This window comes from Jaculus jaculus, chromosome 14 (genome assembly GCF_020740685.1).
Source record: "Jaculus jaculus isolate mJacJac1 chromosome 14, mJacJac1.mat.Y.cur, whole genome shotgun sequence".
NCBI lineage: Eukaryota > Metazoa > Chordata > Mammalia > Rodentia > Dipodidae > Jaculus > Jaculus jaculus.
This window is the reverse complement of record NC_059115.1, coordinates 7,337,846-7,359,346: the sequence shown is the minus strand read 5'-3', so window position 1 is coordinate 7,359,346 and position 21,501 is coordinate 7,337,846. Positions and strand designations below refer to the sequence as shown.

The following is a 21,501-nucleotide window of genomic DNA, read 5'->3' as shown; positions in this document are numbered from 1 at the left end:
GACGGATTGCAACGCCCCTACCGGGATGGGAGGCCCGCTTGCACCCTCCCCTAAGCGCGCCATCGGCTGGCGTCCAGGCTGCGCGCGCCAGCGTCCCTGCGCAGGCACCGCCCTCCCGCGCGTGCGCAGACACCGCCCCTCCCCGCGCGTGCGCAGAGGCGGCCGGCCCGCGGCGGGGTGGACTTGGCGGTTTGCGCGGGCGCGTGGGAGCGCGTCGGAGCGGCTCTGCGGCTCGCCCGGCGCCACGGTGGAGAAGGAGGAGGCCGGCGGCGGCATCAGCGAGGAGGAGGCGGCGCAGTATGACCGGCAGATCCGCCTGTGGGGCCTGGAGGCTCAGAAGCGGTGAGCGGCGGGGGGCCCGGGGCCGCCTGGCGGGCGCGGCGCGGCTGGGGGCTGAGGGGGTCCAGGGCGGGCGGAGCGGACGGATTCGGGGGCCTGGGTCTCGTAGCGCTCGGCAGACGGCCGGGGGTGTGGGTCTTAAGGACGTCGGTGGAGCTGGGGACCTCCGGAGCTCGTGGCGCGCCGGCCTCCGAGGGGGGCGTGGGCGAGTCCCGAGCGGGCAGGTGGATTCGAACTCGCATGGCGCGCCAGGAAGGGGCGGCGGGAGGCCGTCCTGGCGAGTGACGGCTTTAGGTCATCGAGGGGGCCCGGAGATGCCCTGCGCACGGTGACCGGGCCACCTAGTTCATTCATTCCGAGGTCCCGAGCGACTTGGCTAACACTACGGGCGGGAGCGTGCAGTCGTGGGCGGCCCGAAGGGAACTGGGCCTCGGTGGGGGCGGTGAGAAGCAAAGCCCCCTCCCCACGTCAAGGGACGTCTGCCGAGGCTCGGCCGGGGGAGACAAGAGGTTCCTGGGGTCCAGGTGCGAGGGTGGCCAGAGCGGGACCGGTGGAGGAGAGATGAAGAGTCAGTCACTGAGCTCTTGCCACAGGTGATCCTTGAGCATTTATTAAGAGAATATTTTGTTGCACTCGGGAGGCAGAGGTAAGAGGATCGCCGGGAGTTCGAGGGCACCCTGAAACTACACAGTGAATTCCAGGTCAGCTTGAGGTAGAGAGAAACCCTACCTCTGGGGGTGTGGGGGGGGAGAGTATACACACACACACACACACACACACACACACACATATAATTCTTCATATATATGAGATGGCTTAGTGGTTCAGGTGCTTGCCTGCAGTCTAAGGACCCAGGTTCGATTTCCCCAGTACCGACATAAGCCAGATGCACAAGGTGGACAATGCATCTGCAGTTCATTTATAGCAGCTAGAGGCCCCGGTGTGCCTGTTTCCTCCCTCTCATCTCTGTTTCTTTCTCAAGTAGGTAAATTAAACGTAAAAATAAAGGGCTGCTGAGAGATGGTCAAGGTTAAGGTGCTTTCCTGAAAAGCCAAAGGACCCAGGTTCAATTCTCCAGGATCCATGTAAGCCAGATGCACAAGGTGGCACAGGGAGTTAGCTTCTTTCTCTCTCTCAAAAATAACTAAAGGGCTAGAGGGATGGTTTAGTGGTTAAGGCGTTTGCCTGCAAAGTCAAAGGATCCAGGTTCGATTCCCCAGGACCCATGTTAACCAGATGCACAAGGGGGCACACCCACCTGGAGTTATTTGCAGTGGTGCATCTATTCTTTCTCTTGCTTCCTTCCTCCCTCTTTCTCTGTCAAATAAAAAATATTTTAAAAAAGAAAAAAAAACAAGAAAAGGGTTAAAAAATAAATAAATAAAAATAAAAAACTAAAATAAAATAAAGCCGGTCTTGGTAGCACATGGCCTTTAGTCCTAACACTTGAGAGGCAAAGGTAGGAGGATTGCCTTGAGTTCAAGGCCACCCTGAGATTACTTAGTGAATTCCTGGGAAGAATATTTCTATTTTCTTTTCAAAAAAATTTTTTATTAAGCTCCATGACTGTAAACAATATCCCATGGTAATGCCCTCCCTATCCCCACTTTCCCCTTTTAAAATCTGTTCTCCATCATATTCCCTCCCCCTCTCAATTAGTCTCTGTTTTATCTTGATGTCATGATCTTTTCCTCCTATTATGAAGGTCTTGTGTAGGTAGTGTCGGGCATGGATATCCAGGCCATTTTATATGTGGAGGGAGTACATTGTAAGGAGTCCTACCCTTCCTTTGGCTCTTACATTCTTTCCGCCACCTCTGGAAGAATATTTCTAGCATAGAGAATGTTAAATTCCAAAACCACCTTGCCCCATTGTGCCTAGCAAGTTAAAGAAAAAAGATGGCAGCCAGGCGTGGTGGCACACGCCTTTAATCCCAGCATTCCAGAGGCAGAGGTAGGAGGATTGCTGTGAGTTAGAGGCCACCCTGAGACTACATAGTGAATTCCAGGTCAGCCTGGGCTAGAGTGAAACATTACCTCGAAAAACCAAAAGAAAAGAAAGAAGGTGGGTAGATGGGCTAGGGAGATGGCTTAACAGTTAAGGTGCTTGCCTGAAAGCCAAAGGACCCAGGTTCAATTCCCCGGTACTCACATAAGCCAGATGCACAAGGTGTCACATGCGTCTGGAGTTGGTTTGCTGTGGCTGGAGGCCCTGGCGTGTCTGTTCCTAATTTCTTTTTGTCTCAAATAAATAGAAAAAAATAAAAAAGAAAGGAGGTGGCTGGAGCCAAATGAGTTGAGAGCTATGATTGCAAGTGTGCTGAGTTTTTATTTTGTTTGTTTTTCAAGGTAGGGTCTCCCTGTAGCCCAGGCTGGCCTGGAATCCACTGTGTAGTCTCAGGGTGGCCTCGAGCTCAGTGAACTCACCTTGATCCTCCTACCTCAGCCTCCCAAGTGTTTGGATCAAAGGTGTGTGCTACCACAGCTGGCCAAAACCGTATCTTCTGAGCAACAGGGGAAATCTGAATACTCATCCCTAGCCCATTTTATTGATGGGAACAAACTCTGCCAAAGTCATGCACCAAGTAAGTTGAAGAAACCACGTGTGACACTAAGTGAACAGCTTCAGGCTCACTGCTATTTCTGTAACAGACACTTCCACAACAGGGAGAAGCAGTAAGTTGGCAGCTACGTATGCTTTTTTTTCCTTTTTCTTTTTTGATTTAGGGTCTCTCTCCAACCCAGGCTGACCTGGAATTTGTTATGTAGTCTCAGGCTGGCCTTGAACTCACGGTGGTCCTCCTACCTCTGCCTCCCGAGGCTGGGATTCAAGGCGTGCACCACCACGCCCGGCTCTTCCTCATTTTTATTCAGTCCATGACCCTACCCCATTTGTCATACTGTCCACCAAGGTGAATTTTCCCTCTTCAGTTAAATCTTTCTGTAAACATCCTCATAGAGACCCCCAGTGGTGTGGTTCCCTGGTGATTGTAAATAATCAAGTTGCAGTGAATATTACCCATCACTGACGGCTTGCAGAAAAGTATTCCGGTTGGGTTTTGGAGCCTGGTAATGCTCGACTAGGCTAGGGAGGAAGAGGAGGTGCAGGCCAGGGGCGTACTGCTGTGACTTTCACATCTGGAGGCGGGAAAGTGAAGGCAAGCTTGGCAGTGACTAGTCTTGTAACAGCAAGAAGTAAAGGTGGTAAACTGGAATAAAGGGCTGCAGAGATGGCTCAGCAGTTACAGGGCTTGCCTGCAAAGCCTATCTGCTTTTCTTTTTTAATTTTATTTTTATTATTTCAGAGAGAGAGGGTGGGAGGGAGAGAATGGGCATGCCAAGGCCTCCAGCCACTGCACATGAACTCTAGATGCATGCACCACCTTGGGCATCTGGCTTATGTGGGTCCTGGGGAATCGAGCCTCAAACCAGAGTCCTTTGTCTTCACAAGCAAGCGCTTAACCACTAAGCCATCTCTCCAGCCCCGCATCTGCTTTTTTTATCTCTCAAATAAGTAAAGTAGTATAGAATCAGTTCTGAGTGACTTTTTATTTATTTGAGAGTGAGAGAGCAGAGAACATGCTAGGGCCTCTAGGCTTACCTGGGTACTGGGGAATTGAACCTGGGTCCTTAGGCTTCACAGGCAAGAGCTTTAACCACTAAGCCCTCTTTCTAGCCCTTAAATGTCAGCTTTAGGGCTGGAGAGATGGCTTAGCGGTTAAGCGCTTGCCTGTGAAGCCTAAGGACCCCGGTTCGAGGCTCAATTCCCCAGGACCCACGTTAGCCAGATGCACAAGGGGGCACATGCGTCTGGAGTTCGTTCGCAGTGGCTGGAGGCCCTGGCGTGCCCATTCTCTCTGTCTCTCTCTGTCTCTGTCTGCCTCTTTGTCTGTCACTTTCAAATAAATAAATAAACATCAAAAAATTAAAAAAAAATGTCAGCTTTACACTTGCTGAACTGGGGCGGTCGCTCAGTTGGTAGAGCGCCTGTCTAGAATGTCCAGTGCCCTAGGTTTGAGCCCCAGCACCTCATAAACCAGGAGTGCTGGTTCACGCTTGTAATCCCAGCACTTCAGAGGTACAGGCAGGAGGATCAGAACTTCACATCATGCTCCACTACAGAGCAGCTCCAGGCCAGTCTGCGCTACGTGAAACCCTGCCTGAAAATAAGACTCTTAGTCTTAATTGCATCTAAGTGCTCATAACTATTAGAGCCATATTTGGAAGAGTTCCTTACATTCTCCCAAATACTGGTACTTAGATGGAATTGACTTGTTACATAAATCAGGAGCAAATATACTGACTAGCAGAACTTGAATTTATATGAGATTGTTTTTTATTTTTTTGGTTTTTTGAGGTAAGGTTTCACTCTAGCTCATACTGACCTGGAATTTACTATGTAATCTCAGGGTGGCCTCGAACTCATGACGATCTTCCTACCTCTGCCTCCTTAGTGCTGGATTAAAGGCATGCGCCACCACGCCCAGCTCTTATTTTATATTTATTATTAATTTTTTGTTTGTTTTTTAAGAAAAAGAAAAGAAAGGAAAGAGGGCTGGGATGATGGCTTAGCAGTTAAAGGGATTTTTTTGCAAAGCCTGCTGGCCCAGGTTCAGTTCCCCAGCATCCACATAGAGCCAGATGCAGAAAGTAATGCATGCACCTGGAGTTTGTTCACAGTGGCAGGAAGCCCTGGTGCACTCATACTTACTCTCAAATAAATGGATAAAGTATTTTTTAAGCCGGGTGTGGTGGTACACTCCTTTAATTCTGGCACTTGGGAGGCAGAGGTGGGAGGATCCCCATGAGTTTGAGGCCACCCTGAGACTACATAGTGAATTCCAGGTTAGCCTGGGCTAGTGTGAGACACTATCTCAAAAAAAAAAAAAAAAAAGCCACAACAAAACAAAACCATGCACACACACACATTTATTTTTACAGAGCTTGGTGTGGTGGTGCATCACCATGAGTTCAATGTCACCTTGAGACTACATAGTGAATTCTAGTACAGCCTGGGCTAGAGCGATACCGTACCTTGATTTAAAAAAAAAAAAAAAAAAAAAAGCTCAAAAGTGGGCTGTAGGCATGGCTCAGTGGTTAAGGTGCTTGCCTACAAAGCCTAACGACCTTGGTTTGTTAAGTTGCCTGCCTACAAACCTAATCATCTGTGTTTAATTCCCTAGTACCCATATAAAGCCAGATGCACAAAATGGCACATGCATCTGGAGTTTGTTTGCAATGGCTAGAGGCCCTGGCATATCCATTCTGTCTCTCTCTTGCTCTGTCTCCCCTTGCAAATAAGTACATTAAAAAAAAAAAAAAGCTAAAAGAGCCTGGCATGGTGGTACACTCAGGAGGTAGAGGTAGGAGGATTGCCATGAGTTCAGGGCCACTTTTAGACTATCTCCAAAGAGAAGAGAAGAGAAGAGAAGAGGAGAGGAGGGGAGGGGAGGGGAGGGAAGGGGAGGGAGAGGAGAGGAAAGAATCTAAAAATATTTTCTACTGCAATACAAAGAGAACCACAAGTTGGCAGACTTAATGTTATAGCCATCTTTTTTTTTGGTGAGGGGTTTCAAGGTAGGGTCTCCCTCTAGTTCAGGCTGACCTTGAATTCACTATGTAGTCTCAGGGTGGCCTTAAACTCATGGTGATCCTCCTACCTCTGCTTCCTAAATGTTGGGATTAAAGGCATGTGCCTGGCAACAATTTTTTATTTCTATGTGTGAGTGCACGAGAATCAAAATTTGGAGAATTAGGCATACCAGGGCCTCTTACCCCTGCCAGTGAACTCTAGACACATGTCTGGCTTAATGTGGGTACTTTGACTGTTGAGCCGTCTCTCCCCAGCCCCCACAGAAGCATTTTAAAAAGGAAAATAAAACCTAGGGGGAAAAACCCTGTATTTGCTGAGTATACTGCCCTCTAGAGGCAGGAGCAGGTCATCTGCAGGAAGGCTAGTATAAGAACACTGGTCTGGGACACTTCCTAACTTTAGTGGCCCTTGGTGTGGACAAATGAACCGCCCCTCTCCTGCCCTCCAGCCATCACCTCTGGTTCTGAGAATCCGAGAATAGGGGCCTCACACATACTGCGAGGTAGGTGATCTGATGCCGCATCAGAAGAGGGCTGAGGCCAAGTGTGATGGTACACACCTTTAATCCCAGCACCCGGGTGCTGAGCTGAGGTAGGAGGATTGCCATTCGTTTGAAGCCAGCCTGGGCTAAAGAGTGAGCTCCAGGATCCGCCTGGACTGTCTTGCTTTGCTGGGCCGGGGCCGGTGGGGGGAGTAAATAAAAAGAAGGCGGCTAGCTGGGCTTGGGTCTGGCCACCATCTCTGTTTACAGAAAAGCAATTTGAAGGAAAGAAAGTGACATCACTGGCCTTGTACTTAGTTGGGAGGATGTAGAGTCTTCAGAGCCCATGCCCTCAGCCAGCTCACTGCAGGGCTTCGCTCGGAATAAATACAGGGATGGGAAGAGCAGGTTTCTGGCTTGGCTAACTAGGTGGCTGGTGGGTGGCTTATAAACCGATGGCAAATACGGGAGCTATCCATCACAACAGGCTGATGACATATCCCAGGGGATGTGGTGAATTGAATAGATGACTAGAATAAGACCCTACCTTGTGAAAGCAAAGAAAGAAACTAGACTGACGACGAGAGCACTGGAGTCTCTAGCTGCTGCAAATGACTCCAGATGCACGCGCCACTGTGCATTTGGCTTTACGTGGGTACTGGGGAACCGAACCTGGGACTTCAGGCTTTGCAGGCAAGTGCTTTAAGTGCTGAGCCATCTGTCCAGCCCTGGACCCCCTCTACTTCCAGGCTAGCCTCGAACTTGGGAACCCTACCTCTGCCTTCCTAGTACTGGGATTAAAGGCGTGCACACCACATGCCGTTCTTTATGGCGTTTTCATGCATGTCTATAATGTATTATCGTATTCACCCCTCCCACTGTCCCTCTTCCCACTCCTTGTGTGTGGTGCTTGCACTGGATATGCCCACACAGCACCCACGTGCCCAGGCGGCAGCTGGAGCTGAGCACCAGGGGTCTCGCTCTGTTGTTGGTCTGGCCTTTTTTTTTTTTTTTGGTTTTTCCAGGAAGGGTCTCCCTCTAGCCCAGGCTGATCAGGAATTCACTATGTAGTCTCAGGGTGGCCTCGAACTCACCGCGATCTGCCTATCTCTGCCTCCAGAGTGCTGGGATTAAAAGTGTGCACCACCACCCCTGTCAGCTCAGCCCATTTTAGTTTGAGCTTGAGTGGAATTTTTTTTTTTTTTACTGACTTTAGAGCTTGCTATTGCTTTTTCATGAGCTCTGGTGCTTCTTAGATCTTTGCTCCCCTGTGGGATTGGGGTTACGGGTAAACATGGAAGACCTTACGCCTAGTAAGGCCCTTATGCTTGCACAGGAAGTGCTCTGAGCCTCTCAGCCATCTCTCCAGCCAGAACTGCATTTTTTTTTTTTTTTTTTTTGAGGTAGGGTCTCACTAGAGCGCAGGCTGACCTGAAATTCAGTATGTAGACTTAGGGTGGCCTGGAACTCATGGTGATTCTCCTACCTCTGCCTCCCAAGTGCTGGGAGTGCGTGCCGCCGCGCCCGGCTGTAGTACTGCATCTTTTAGGCTACTCCTGATTTGCCCTGAATGTTTATGGCTTGACACATTGTGTATATTTAGTCAGTTCTTTGTTTTTTAATAACTAAGCAAATTGGTCTGGAGAGATGGGTTTAGTAGTTACGGAGCTTGCTTGGGAAGATTAAGGATCCAGGTTTGATTCCCTAGTACCCACGTAAGCCAGAGGCACAAGGTGGTGCATGTGTCTGGACTTTGTCTGCAGTGGCTAGATGCCCTGTTGTGCTTCCTCAAATATTTTTTAAAAATCTAAGCAAATTAAACAGGAAAAAGAAAGCATGGACTTCTGTGTTTGGAGTAATTCCCCCTGGAAAACACAAGGGGGCGCTCCCTAACCATCAGTGGCCAGTTCAGAAGCATTAAAAATCCTGTGTTAAAGCCTCAGAATGGAGCCCTGCGTGCACGCCTTCAATCCCAGCACTGGGAAGCGGAGGATCCCAGTGAGTTCGAGGACACCTGAGACTACATAGTGAATTCCAGGTTAGCTGGGGCTAGAGTGAGACCCTACCCTGAAAAAACAAACAAACTAAAAGTGTATGTGTCTATATATATAATGTAAATTAATAGCTTCAGTGGGAATGAGGCAGGGAGTCTGCTGTAGGCCAGTTGCATGGGAACAGTAATACAATTTGATATCTGTTTTAGCATCTTTTCAAATAAGTTGTCTTTGAGATGCACTTTCTAGAAAACCTCAAAATTTATTTGAAAACTTCTTCCTAGGTATCTCCAGAAGGTGCTGGAGCTCAGTTCCTGATTCGTACTGGGTCTGTTGGCCGAAATAGAGCTGAAGCCTCCTTGGAGCGAGCGCAGAATCTCAACCCCATGGTGGATGTGAAGGTGGACACTGGGGACATAGAGAAGAAGCCCGAGTCATTCTTCACTCAGTTTGACGCAGTGAGTGTCCGCAGACTGCTGATCCTGCTGGGGTGATTCACGAAAGTCAGGCGCTGATGAAAGTCAGAATGGGAGCTGATGCCTGTAATCCCAGACCTTGGGAGGCAGAGGATTGTTGCATGTTTGAGCTAGCCTGTTCTACATAGTTGTAGCGTTCTAAAGCACTCAAATTAGAAATTCTGAGCTTTTCCCACGTGCTTTGAAAATACTTACTTGAGGGAGAAGGAGGGAGGATGGCACGCTGGGGCCTCTGGCTACTGCAGCGAGTTCCAGACACGTTTACAGCTCTGTGCATCTGACTTACGTGGTATTGGGGAACCGGACCTAGGCTGTTAGGCTTTGCAAGCAAGTGCCTTTAACCACTGAGCCATTGCTCAGCCCTCACGTGCTTTTATGAGCTGCTCTGCCCAGGTTGGTAGGTGGGTCCAGCGTGTTGGCCCCTTGTGGCTGTTGTGCTATGCTGTGTGCAAACTCCTCCTGTGAGTGGCACATGTTCCCCTGACTAGGTGTGTGCCACCTGTTGTGTTTTCTTTCCAGAATCTGCAGAGCTTGGATACATGCTCTACTGCAAGTGTTTTCCCCTGAAATCGCTATTGGCTGATTAATTTTGGTGCCAGAGGCACTTTTTGTTGTTGTTAGAAATAGCAGGCTACAGGGTTTTTTTTTTTGTTTTGTTTTGTTTTTGTTTTTTTTTGGTTTGTTTTGTTTTTTTTCGAGGTAGGGTCTCACTCTAGCTCAGACTGACCTGAAATTCACTATGCAGTCTCAGGAAGCCCTCAGACTCATGGCGATCCTCCTACCTCTGCCTTCCATGTGCTGGGATTAAGGGTGTGCACCACCATGCCTGGCCTACAGTGTGTGTTCTATCTTAAGGAAAAGCATGCCCAGAGACTAGGATAATAGCTTAGCAGTTAAAGGCACTTGCTTGCAAAGCCTGCCAGCCAGGGTCAGAGTCCCCAGTACCCGAGTAAAATCAAATGCAGTAAGTGGCCCGTGCATGTGGAGTTTGTTTGCTGCAGCAAGGTGACCTTGTGTGCCCACACACTCTCTCTTTCCTCGCAAATAAATGAATGCATAAATATTCAAGAGAGAGCACACCTATCTGGGTGTAGTGGGACACACCTGTAATCCCCATTTTGTAGGTAGAGTCAAGAGGATCAGGTGTTTAAGGTCAGTCATGTTTGCCTACATATCAAGTTCTGAGCCATCCTGGGCTACATGAGATCCTTTCTAAAGAGAAAAAACGGGCTGGAGGTATGGCTTAGTGGTTAGAGCATTTGCCTGCTGAGCCAAAGGACCTTGGTTCGATTCCCCAGGACCCATGTGAGCCAGATGCACAAGGGGGTGCATGTGTCTGGAATTCGTTTGCAGTGGCTGGAGGCCCTGGCACGCCCATTCTCTCTATCTTTGTCAAAGTAAATACAAATAAAATATTTAAAAAAATTAAAAAAGAAAAAAGAACACACCTGATTGTTTTCTGCTCCACACAGGCACATTGAAATGAATTCCAGATGCATGTGCCCCATTGTGCATCTGGCTTATGTGGGTCTTGGAGAATTGAATCGCGATCCTTTGGCTTTGAAGGCAAATGCCTTAACTGCTATCTCTCCAGCCCCACTAGACCTGAATGTATTTTATTTTATTTATTTATTGTTTGCTTGTTTCTGTTTTTGTTTTTTTGAGGTAGCCCAGGCTGATCTGGAACTCACTATGTAGTTTCACGATGGCCTTGAACTTACAGTGATCCTTCCAAGTGCTGGAATTAAAGACATCCACCACCACACCTGGCTTTTCTGAAAATTTTATTTCAGGTAGGGTGTATAGACCAGGCTGGCTATAAACTCAGGCCATATTCTTACCTCACCCTCCCAAGTGCTTGGAATAAAGGTGTGAGGCACACTCCATGTTGGATTTTAATAGATTTAATTAATTTAGGAATAATAGTCTAGCTGGGCATAGTAGTGCATCCCTTTAATCTTTGCACTGGGAAGTCTGAGGTAGGAGGAACTTCTATGAGCTTGAGGCCAGCCTGGAGCTACAGAGTGAATTCCAGGTCAGCCTAGACTAGAGTAAGACCCTACTTCAACAAACCAAACCAGAACAACCAAAATGAAAGAATTTGCTAGGTTTTTTTTTATTTTTTATTTTTTTATTTTTTATTTGTTTGAGAGAGAGAGAGAGAGAGATACAGAAATAGGCAGGTAGAGGGAGAGAGAATAGGTACGCCAGGGCCTCCAGCCACTGTGAACGAACTCCAGCTCCAGATGCGTGTGCCCCTTTGTGCATCTGGCTTATGTGGGTCCTGGGGAATTGAACCCAGAATCCTTTGGCTTTGCAGGGAAGCGCCTTAACCTCTAAGTCATTTCTCCAGCCCCAATTTGCTAGGTTATTACTTTTTCATTAAAGCACTCAAATGTGGTTTACATATATTCATAGCTTAGGGGAAGCAAATTCACTTTTTGGTTTTATTTTCTAGCTGAGCCCCTTTCTTTGGTCGTGCAAAGCGGCTACGTCATCATTTTACATTTTACACACTGAGACCTGCAGCTCTTCTTTTGTCTTCTAACCACAGCACTCAGAGAACCTGTCATACCAGTTTAAACCGGCTCCAGAGAGTCTGTTTAGATTTGTCTGACACCAGGGTTAGCAGCACTCCACACCAGTCACTCTGTCTTTCCACAGGTGTGCCTGACTTCCTGCTCCAGGGATGTTATAGTGAAAGTCGACCAGATCTGTCACAAAAACAGCATCAAGTTTTTCACCGGCGATGTCTTTGGATACCATGGGTACACCTTTGCCAATCTTGGAGAGCATGAGTTTGTAGAGTAAGTGCCGGAAGAAGAGCAAAGTGAGAAAATGCTCCTAGAATTTATTCTTATTTCCTGGTAGGCAACAAATCACCTAAGACCTGTTACTAACCATTTGCTGAGTGTGATGGATTGTGGGCTCACAGTTAGAAGAGATACGGCCCCTGACCTTGAAGGATGGTCTAATCCAATGCCTAAAGCAAGTACTTGTGCAGCCTGCACACCACACGGCTGTTGGTCTGCCTGGCCGTCTGCTTTTGAAGCCTCCTCTTTTTCCCAGGGAAGGCTTGCATGTCTTGTTGACCCTTGTTCCCTAGCTTGTGCTACGTTTCCGTGTTGAGTGGCAGCAAAGCCAGTGCCCATTCATTAAATGGGCAACGCGGGAGGCACATTGAGCCAGTCTACCAGGGAAAGGTGCCAAGGTCCCTAGCTTCCTCTGATGGAACAGACACACTTGATCCTTCACTTAGCGCGTTGAGTCTGTAGACCCGGCTGGTTCTGGCGTGACAGGACCTGCAGGGCTCCTTACTCGTAGCTCTAGATGACAGATGGCCGGGGATACAGTGTCGTTAAAGCGCACGAGCTGTTTGACTACAGGGTGCGTGTGCTCTGGTTTGCTCAGCTTCTCAATCAAGTCACTGTGCTGCTCTGGTCTGCGATTGCCTGCCGGTAAAGTCAAGAAGATAAACACGTTCGCACCATCTCCTAACTCTAGGCGTCATTTGGCTTCAGGAATGTCTAGTTGCTGAGTCCTATTACATAACTAGATAAAATCATAGTGATGAAAAGGAGCCTCAGTTATTTTAACACGAACTTCTTAAAGCAGAGGGGAGGAAGGAAGGTTGTCTTGTTCGATCATGATTCCAGGAGAATGCGTGCAGGTCAGCCTGGGCTAGAGCAAAACGCTACATTGAGAAAACAAAAGGCCATTGCCATACCCACATGTTGCTATTCGCTGTTCTGGATTTGTGTGTTTGTTTTTTAATATTTATTTATTTATTTGACAGAGAAAGAGGGAGGGAGGGAGGGAGAGAGAGAATGGGCGCAACAGGGCCTCTAGCTACTGCAAATGAACTCTGGATGTGTGCACCCCCTTGTGCAGCTGGCTAATATGGGTCCTGGGGGATTGAACTGGGTCCTTTGGATTTGCAGGCAAACGCCTTAACTGCGAAGCCATCCCTCCAGCCCAGTTATGTTTTTTTGTTTGTTTGTTTTTTGTTTTGAGGTAGGGTCTCACTGTAGCCCAGGCTGAAGTGGGTTTCACTCTGTTGTGCCCAAGCTGGTCTTGAACAAGCATAGGTCCTCCTACTCCTCCTCCTGGCCTGGCCTCCCTCCCCCCACACCAGATAGGATTTCTCTCTAGTCCAGGCTGATCTTGAATTCACTGTGTAGTGTCCAGGCTGTTCTCGAACTCATGCTGATCCTCCTACCTCTGCCTCCGAAGTGCTGGGATTAAAGGTATGCGCCTCACCTGGCTTTTTTTTTAATTGACAACTTCCATAATTGTAAACAATATCCTATGGTAATTCCCTCCCTCCACCCACTGTCGCCTTGGAAACTCCACTCTCCATCATATCCCCTCCCCTTCTCAATCAGTCTCTTTCATTTTGATGTCATGATCTTTTCCTCCTCTTACGATGGTCTTGTGTAGGTAATGTCAGACACTGTGAGGTCGTGGAGATCCAGGCCATTTTCTGTCTGGAGGAGCACGTTGTAAGGAGCCCTACCCTTCCTTTGGCTCTTACATTCTTTCCACTACCTCTTCCACATTAGACCCTGAGCCTTGGAAGGTGCAATAGAGGTGTTTCCGTGCTGAGCACTCCTCTGTCACTTCTTAGCACTGTGGTGTCTTCTTAGTCATCCCAAGGTCACAGCCCTCTGAAAAGAGAAGCTTCTCTAACAAAAAGTGAGAATAGCATTAATACATGAGTGTGAACTTTAAGAGAAGTGCTTACTGGGCAGTTTAATGAGCATGGTATATACATTTAGCCAGACAGCAGCAGACATTACAGCCCTAGGGCTCATGACTACCCCTGTTGTATGTTTTCGGTATCAGGGATGTATTCCTTCCCATGGAGCGGGCCTCCAGTCCAATTAGAGGGCAGTTGGTTTCCCCCGTAACACGCATGTCACTATTGCACCTGTTAGCTCATTTGACCTGGCTGGCAAAATATAAGGCTTGTAGTGTCCACTGTTGAGTGTCTTCACTGGTGATTTCTCTCTCTCCTATTGAACTGTATACAGAATGGCTTCTTCCAGCTTTCTGTCAGCTGGTCTACATGGAGGAGGTTTTCAGCTCAGTTCCAGCAGGATTTCTCAGTGGCCTTGCAGCCCAAGTATGTGAAGTCTTCAGCGATACCAGCCTTGTTTCTTATTTGTACAACTCAGTGGCATTTGTACCTATATTTTTTCTTTTTTTTTTCCTTCGAGGTAGGATCTCCCTTTAGCCCAGCCTGATGTAGAATTTACTATATCTCAGACTGTTCTTGGACTCAAGAGCTGTCCTCCTACCTCTCCCTCCCAAGTGCTGGAATTAAAGGCATGCACCACCATGCTATGTTCAGGGTTTTTTTAATTTTTTTATTTTTTTCAAGGTAGGGTCTCACTCTAGCTGAGGCTTAGCTGGAATTAACCATGTAGTCTCAGGATGACTCGAACTCATGGCGCTCCTCCTACCTCTGTCCACCAGGTGCTAGGGTTAAAGGCATGCACCACAATGACCGGCCCCAGCTTTTTTTTTTTTTTTTTTTAATTTCTAATTTATTTGCAGTAGGAGAAGAGAATGAACTGGTGCACCAGAGCCACTGCAAACCAATTCCAGATGTATGTACCCCTTTGTGCCTCTGGCTTTATATGGGTACTTGGTAATCACCTGTGCCATCCTAGGCCAGCAGGCTCTGTGAGCAAGCACCTTTAACTGCTCAGGCATCTGCCTAGACCCAAGGAAGGTTTTGTTCACTGATTTATTAGTAGTCCAATGCTTAGCACACTCAGACTTGGAATATTTACTTTTTTCTTTTTTTAGTTTTTTGAGGTAGGGTCTCACTCTGGTCCAGGCGGACCTGGAATTCACTGTGTAGTCTCAGGGTGGCCTTGAACTCACAGCGATCCTTCTGCCTCCCGAGTGCTGGGATTAAAGTTGTGTGCTACCACGCCCCCAGCTAGGGTATATTTAAATATACATATTTATGTTTTTTTGTTTTGTTGGTATTTTTTGTTTTGTTTTTTGAGGTAGGGTCTCGTTTTGGTCCAGGCTGACCTGGAATTCACTCTGTCATCTCAGGGTGGCCTTGAACTCATGGCAATCCTCCTACCTCTGCCTCCCGAGTATATTTATGTAATTTTTTATGGTCTGGGTGTCATTTTATTGACAGCAGTTTTCACGTTTTCTTCCCACGAATGCTTCCTTGGAGCACCGGCACACAGGCCCGAGGAAGGGCAGTCTCTGGAGAGGGAGCGAGAAAGGCAGAATGCACACGTCTTTGGCAGGTGTTTGGCCCCAGCAGGATACAATCCTTCAAGTTGGAGTCCCATTGGGTATTTGAGAGGACCAAGGGCGGGTAGACAGGAAGTCTTCTGTAGGACTCACATCTCATTCCAGGCCCCCTATACTGTCCAAGTCCATAATTAATTTCAAGGTAGGTTCTCTAACCCAGGCATTGACCTGAAGTTCATGTCATCGAGTCGTCAGAACTGCAAGCTCCAGACCGTGAGGTTCATGGCTGTAACTGCCTGTCAGCCCTGGTGGAGGGGAGGGCGTGTGCAGATGCCCGTGCAGAGCGTGGGGATTGCTCCTAGCAGGTCTTTAGGTAGGATGGTTAGCCAGGTGGAGAATGCTGTCCTGTCTCCTGAGGATGTTTCTGAGCTCCAATAAAGGGAGGGCGGAGAGGCTGTCTCTGTGTCTGTCTCTTCCCTTGTCGTTTCCCTCCCTCCTCCTCTTTGCTTTTTTCCAGGGTTGGGAAAGTATCAGCCTGCCTGGGCCACAGTGAGACCCTGCCAGTCCTCTGCGATTATTAGCATGTGTCAGTGATCTTTGTGTGAGTGTGGTGGCAGGTCTCACTGTAGCCCAGACTGGCCTTGAACTCAGGCGATCTTCCTCCCTCAGCCTCCCAAGTCTTGGAATTACAGGTGGATACCACTATGCGCAGCTAATTGTGATGGTTGACATGCAAAAGACACATCCATACAGCTGTGGTTCATACCAAACAAACTGCCCATCTTAGAAACTAAAATATTCTCAGTATTGTCATGATAATCTTATCATCTGTGTTCTTTCTGTCCCCCCCCCCCCAGTAGATAACCACAAAGCTACTAGTATGTCCGTAAGGATTAAAAAGCCCCCAAGTGGGCATAGAGGTGCACGCCTTCAATCCCAGCGCTCTGGAGGCCAAGGTAGAAGGATCACGATGAGTTTGAGTCTCCTAGGACTGCAGAGCGAGTTCTGTGTGAGCCTGGGCTGGAGTGAGACCCGACCTTACAGTGAACAAACAGAACCCAGTGTAGTTCTGGGTTAGCCGCCAGTCTGTGAGCAGTTGTCAGACTCAGCTGCCTGTTACGATAGCTTGGAGCCACATACGCCTATTCAAATGAGTTAACGTTAAATAGTTTTACTATTACTATTATTATTATAAACCTGATTTCCTCTTCCCCACTCGCCACAGTTTGGGTGCTTGGTAAGCACATGTGGCTCTCGGCATAAGATGCACACACGGTTTGTACCGTTGCCGCAAGTCCTGGGCTTCACCCTGGGCCTTTCTGTGGCTCTGAAGTATGAGCGTGTGCTACATTTCTGTTCATGTAGCTTTGTGGAGGTGGGCATTCAGGTATTTAAGTTTTTCCTGTTAGCAATTGTGCTTCCATGAACGATTTATTTGTGAGTGTAATCTCCTTGGGCAGTTGTGTTGATGCCTCTGTTTTGTTGGGATAAAATTAGGGTAAGGGCATCTGCAACTTCCCAAAACTTGATGAATGACTCCCCAATAGTTTTACCAGTTTACACTCATCAGCAGTATGTAACAGTAACATTTGATAACTTGAGAGGGTTTTCTTGTTTTCTCTCCCAAGGTAGTGTCTTACTCTAGTCCAAGCTGACCTCAAACTCACAGCAATCCTCCCTCTGCCTCCTGAGTGCTGGGATTAAAGGTGTGCACAGCCACCCCTGGCAACTTTAGAGGTTCTCTTTGTACGGTTGCTGAATGCAGATTGTCTTACTATGTAGCTCTGGTTGGCTTCGAGCATGCTGCAGTCTTTCTGCCTCTGCTGGGATCATAGGCATATATCACCGTGCTCAGTGTTGGTTTTTTTATTTATTTATTTTTCCAGGTAGGGTCTCACTCTAGTCCAGGATGACCTGGAACTCATCCTTTTAGGGTGGTCTCGAACTCACTGTGATCCTCCTACCTCTGCCTCCCGAGTGCTGGGATTCCACCTCCACATACTGTGAATTCTTCCTTTTCTTTTTCCTTTTTGGTTTTGTGAGGTATGGTCTTAATCTTGCCTATGCTGATCTGAGAATCATTCTAATCTGAGGCTGGATGTGCTCACCTCTAAATCTATTCTAGTCCATCTGGCTTACTGCAAGCATCAATACAGAAGTGTGGCTGTGGCCAAGATGGCGACCGCCTAGCTGCGCTGCAAATCCCGGGGAAAGAAAGAAAGATGCAGATCCTAAGGAGAGAGCCACCCCATCATACCTCAAAAGGGCCACGGCTGAAATAAGGAAAATTGGCGAAACAAGCAAGGGTGCTGTTTTCCTGATGAACCAGATACCAGCACAAGAAGGAAGGAGACCAACAACTCCTCCTAAATCAGAGACAGCCTCAGAGGTCCCCAACACCTCATCACTGAAGCAGACCAAAAATGAACCCAACATGGCTCAGGGAAATTTTGCGGAAGAGGGGGCGGAAAGAATGTCAGAGCCACATGTTGGGTCATGATATGCAGAGACATTTATTGCACCAATAACTGTGGGCGAACTCCACAATGCACGACCCATATACTTCAACAAGGAGGGGACAATGGGGAGGAGGTAAGTTACGGATGAGCCTAATAATGCTACCAAATTGCCTATATTTGCTGAATACAAAACTAATAACGAAGAAGAAGAAGTGTGGCTGCTCCGAGGTGGTGGTGACCTCCAGTGCCCAGGAGAGCACGGCTCCACCCTGCCCTGGCTGCCTTCCTGGCACCCAGAACCATGACTCAGTGGGTGGACCATAGTTCATGGACATAAGGCTCCCCTGATGTCTTGCAGCCCAGAACCAGAAAGGAGGGATACTTGACCCGCAGCCTGAGAGTCCTGGTCCCCCCCCCCCTTTTTTTTTCTGTTTTTGTTTTTTTTCGAGGTAGGTCTTGCTCTAGCTCAGAATGCCCTTTGTAGTCTCAGGGTGGCCTTGAACTCATGTCTCAATTCCTACCTGCTCAGCCTCCCGAGTATTGGGATTAAATATATGTGCCACCACACCTGGCAATCCACCTAGCTTTTTTATTTTTATTTTTTTAATTATTTGGGGGAGAGAGGAAGAGGCACATAGAAAGAATGGGCGCTCCAGGGCTTTTACCCATTGCAAACAAACTCCAGATGTATGCGCCACCTTGTACTGGGGAATCAAACCTGGGTCCTTTGGCTTTGCAGGCAAGTGCCTTAACCACTAAGCTATCTTTCCAGCCCCATCTAGGTTTTTAATTTTTTTTTTTTTTTTTTGGTCTCTTTTAAAATTGTTTACTCACAAAGAAAGAGAAAGAATGGGCAAAGCAGGGCCCTCTTGCCACTGCAGACAACCTTTAGATGCATGCACCGACCACTCTGTGCATCTGGCTTTATGTGAAAATTGGGAAATTGAACTGGGGCCATGGCTGTGCAGGCAAGTGTCCTTAACCTCTGAGCCACCTCTTCCGATCCCCCTTTTAAATTTTGTATTACTTTGCAAAGCCTGTGGGGTTTGTCTTATTGTTACGAGCAGCAGTAATCGGCTGTGGGGAGTTCAGTGCAAAGTGGCATTTATCAGAGGCAGGGAGAACGAAGCATCAGTGCCAGAGGTGTGAGATAAGTGCAGGGAACCCAAAGACCAGCTCACGACCAGCGCACAGAGAGCTCAGCTGCCTGGGAGCGCTGGCGGCCGCGGAAGCTGCGGCCGTCTCTGCCCTGCCCTGGACCGGGATGAGCCTGTGCGGTCACATGGCAGTTTCCAACACAGAGCCTCACTGGCCTCATAGGGACCTCCTCTCCAGGTAGCAGGGAACATCCTGCAAAGTGGCCTGCCACAGACAGGCCCAAGAGAAGTCCGTTCATTTGCCTAAGGTTGCAAGTGAGAGGGAGAGCTTGGGTCCGAGCCGGAAGGAGTGTATCCTCCTTTCTTCCCTGATCTTCCTCCTGCTGGTACCTTCTGCAAAGGCAAGGAAATGTGCCTGCCAGAGCTCATCCCTTCCTCTCCAGTTCTACACCACACAGGATGCCTGGAACCCCTGACTGCACTTCCCGCACGGCTCTGAACTTTCCCATGTTTCGTTGAGGGTTTCTTCCCTGAGCTGCGTCCAGAGGGGCAACTCAGCTCTGCACCGGCAGCCCAGTGCCTGGGTCTGAGGAGCTGCGGCTGTACTTACGTGCAGAGCCTTTCCCACCACGGGAGCCCGGGGGAGCGGTGTGCGGGTTTCCAGTTTGATCGTAGCCTCTTATCTTAGCAAGATATTTTTGTTAGGGCAGGAGGATTTAATACACTTCCTTTTTAATAGAACAATTGCTCTATTCTGGAGCAGGAAGAAGTAGTGGGAATTGAACTAAAGCTTGCAGCATGCTAGGTAAGAACTCCACCAGAGAATGACACCTGTGACACATATCTATCTCTCTCTCTCTCCCTCTCTCTCCCCCCCTCCCTCCCTCCCTCCCCCCCCTCTCTTTTTAACTTAGCCCCAGCTGACATTGAAATAAAAATTAGCCAAGGATGACCTTGAATTCCAGATGCCCTTGCCTCTGAGTACTGGAATTGAAGGCGTGTCTCCATATTTGGTTTTATGAAGTAATGAGGATCACGCTAGGGCTTCACGCATGGTAAACTAGTACTCTTCCCACTGTGCTGTATCCCCAGTGCCCTGTTTTTGTTTTTGGAGAAAGGTCTAATGTAGCCCGGATTGGCATTGAACTGTGTGTATTGAGGCTGACCTTGAACGCCAGTGACTCCACTTTGGAGTGCTAGGATTGTCTGTCTGTGCCCCTGTGAGAGGGAAGGAATGGGCATGCCAGGACCTCCAGCCACTGCACGTGAATTCCAGACGTGTGCACCACCTTGTGTATCTGGCTTATGTTGGTCCTGGGGAATCACACCTGTCTTTGGCTTTGCAGGTAAGCGCCTTATCTACTAAGCCATTTCTCCAGCCCAAATTTTTGCATTCTTTTTTTATTTTATGTATTTAACCGCTAAGCCATCTTTGTAGCCCCCACTTTTTTTCATTCTTAAATATGAGTTCATGACATGAAGCTACACACATTTATTTTAGCTTAGTATGTTTTTGTGCTTAAAAAATAATAAAAGTGCCGGGTGTGGGGGTGCACGCCTTTAATCCCAGCACTTGTGAGGCAGAGGTAGGAGGATCACTGAGTTCAAGGTCACCTTGAGACTACATAGTGTATTTCAGGTCAGTCTGGGCTAGAGTGAGACCCTTCCTCAAAAAACCAAAGTGGGGGGAAGCAACAGTAAAAAGCTTGTGCAGGGCTGGAGAGAGGGCTTAGCAGTTAAGGCACTTGCCTTCAAAGCCAAAGGACCCAGGTTTGATTCTCCAGGACTCACATAAGCCAGATGCACAAGGTGGTGCATGTGACTGGAGTTCATTTGCAGTGGCTTTAGGCCCTGACACACTCATTCTCTCTGTCTGACACCCCTCAAATAAGTAAGTTTAAAAAATAAATAATAAAAAAAGCTCATAGGATGGGGAGGTAATATGATGGAGAATGGAAGTTCAAAGGGGAAAGCGGGGGGAGGGAGGGAATTACCATGGGATATTTTTTTATAATCATGGAAAAATGCTAGTAAAAATTTAAAAATATAAAAAAAACAGCTCATAGGTTGGGCGGGATGGCACACGCCTTTAATCCCAACACTGTGGAGGCGGAGGTTAGAGGATTACTATGAGTTGATTCCACTCTGACATGACATAGTGAAATTCTGGGTCACCCTGGACTGGAGTAAAACCCTAACTCATACATCTATCTCATATATCTACATGGTTTTTAGGAACTTCTCTTTGTTTTGTCTTGTTTTTTGAGGTTAGGCCTTACTATAGTCCAGCCAAACCTGGAATTTTCTGTGTAACCTCAGGCAGGCTTCTAAATACTGTGATCCTCCTTGGCCTCCTAAGTGCTAGGATTAAAGGTATGTGCCACCACACCCTGCTCTAACAGTTTCATGGTGTGCCCCCCCTCTTTTAAATCTTTTATTTTTATTTATTTACAAGACAGAGAATAGGTGCGCCAGGGCCTCTAGCAAATACTCCAGACACAAGCTCCATCTTGTGCAACTGACCTACGTGGATCCTTGGGAATTGAGCCAGGGTCCTTTGGCTTTGCAGGCAGGTACCTTCATTGTGAAGCCATCCCTCCAGCCCTCACGGTGTGCTTTTATAACTGCATGTGTAGGCATGAGGTGTGTGTCTTCATCTACCTCCTTGCCCCCGGTCTGGAGTGTGGGCTCAAGGCTGTAAGCGCACTCCCCTTTTCCCACCCACTCCCCTTTTCCCACCGCTCACAGCCGACTGACATCAGAATGCGCTTAGCGTTGCCATTGCCAGGCATACAAGGAAGGTTTGAGGTTTTTGTGCTTTTTTCCATTTATTTATTT

General features: G+C 48.0%; 1 protein-coding gene across 6 annotated transcripts in view; it reads left to right on the top strand.

The window, feature by feature from the left end:
* The first annotated feature begins 226 nt into the window (after positions 1-226).
* Positions 227-21,501, top strand: part of LOC123454730 (centrosomal protein CCDC61-like) — a 54,351-nt gene continuing 33,076 nt past the window's right edge. For all 6 annotated transcript variants that reach the window (XM_045133738.1, XM_045133742.1, XM_045133741.1 and 3 more), the window contains exons 1-3: positions 227-342; positions 8,691-8,864; positions 11,547-11,689. In XM_045133738.1, the coding sequence (XP_044989673.1) occupies positions 8,793-8,864; positions 11,547-11,689 (215 nt within the window). In that variant the 5' untranslated portion in view covers positions 227-342; positions 8,691-8,792. The remainder of the gene's footprint in view (positions 343-8,690; positions 8,865-11,546; positions 11,690-21,501) is intronic.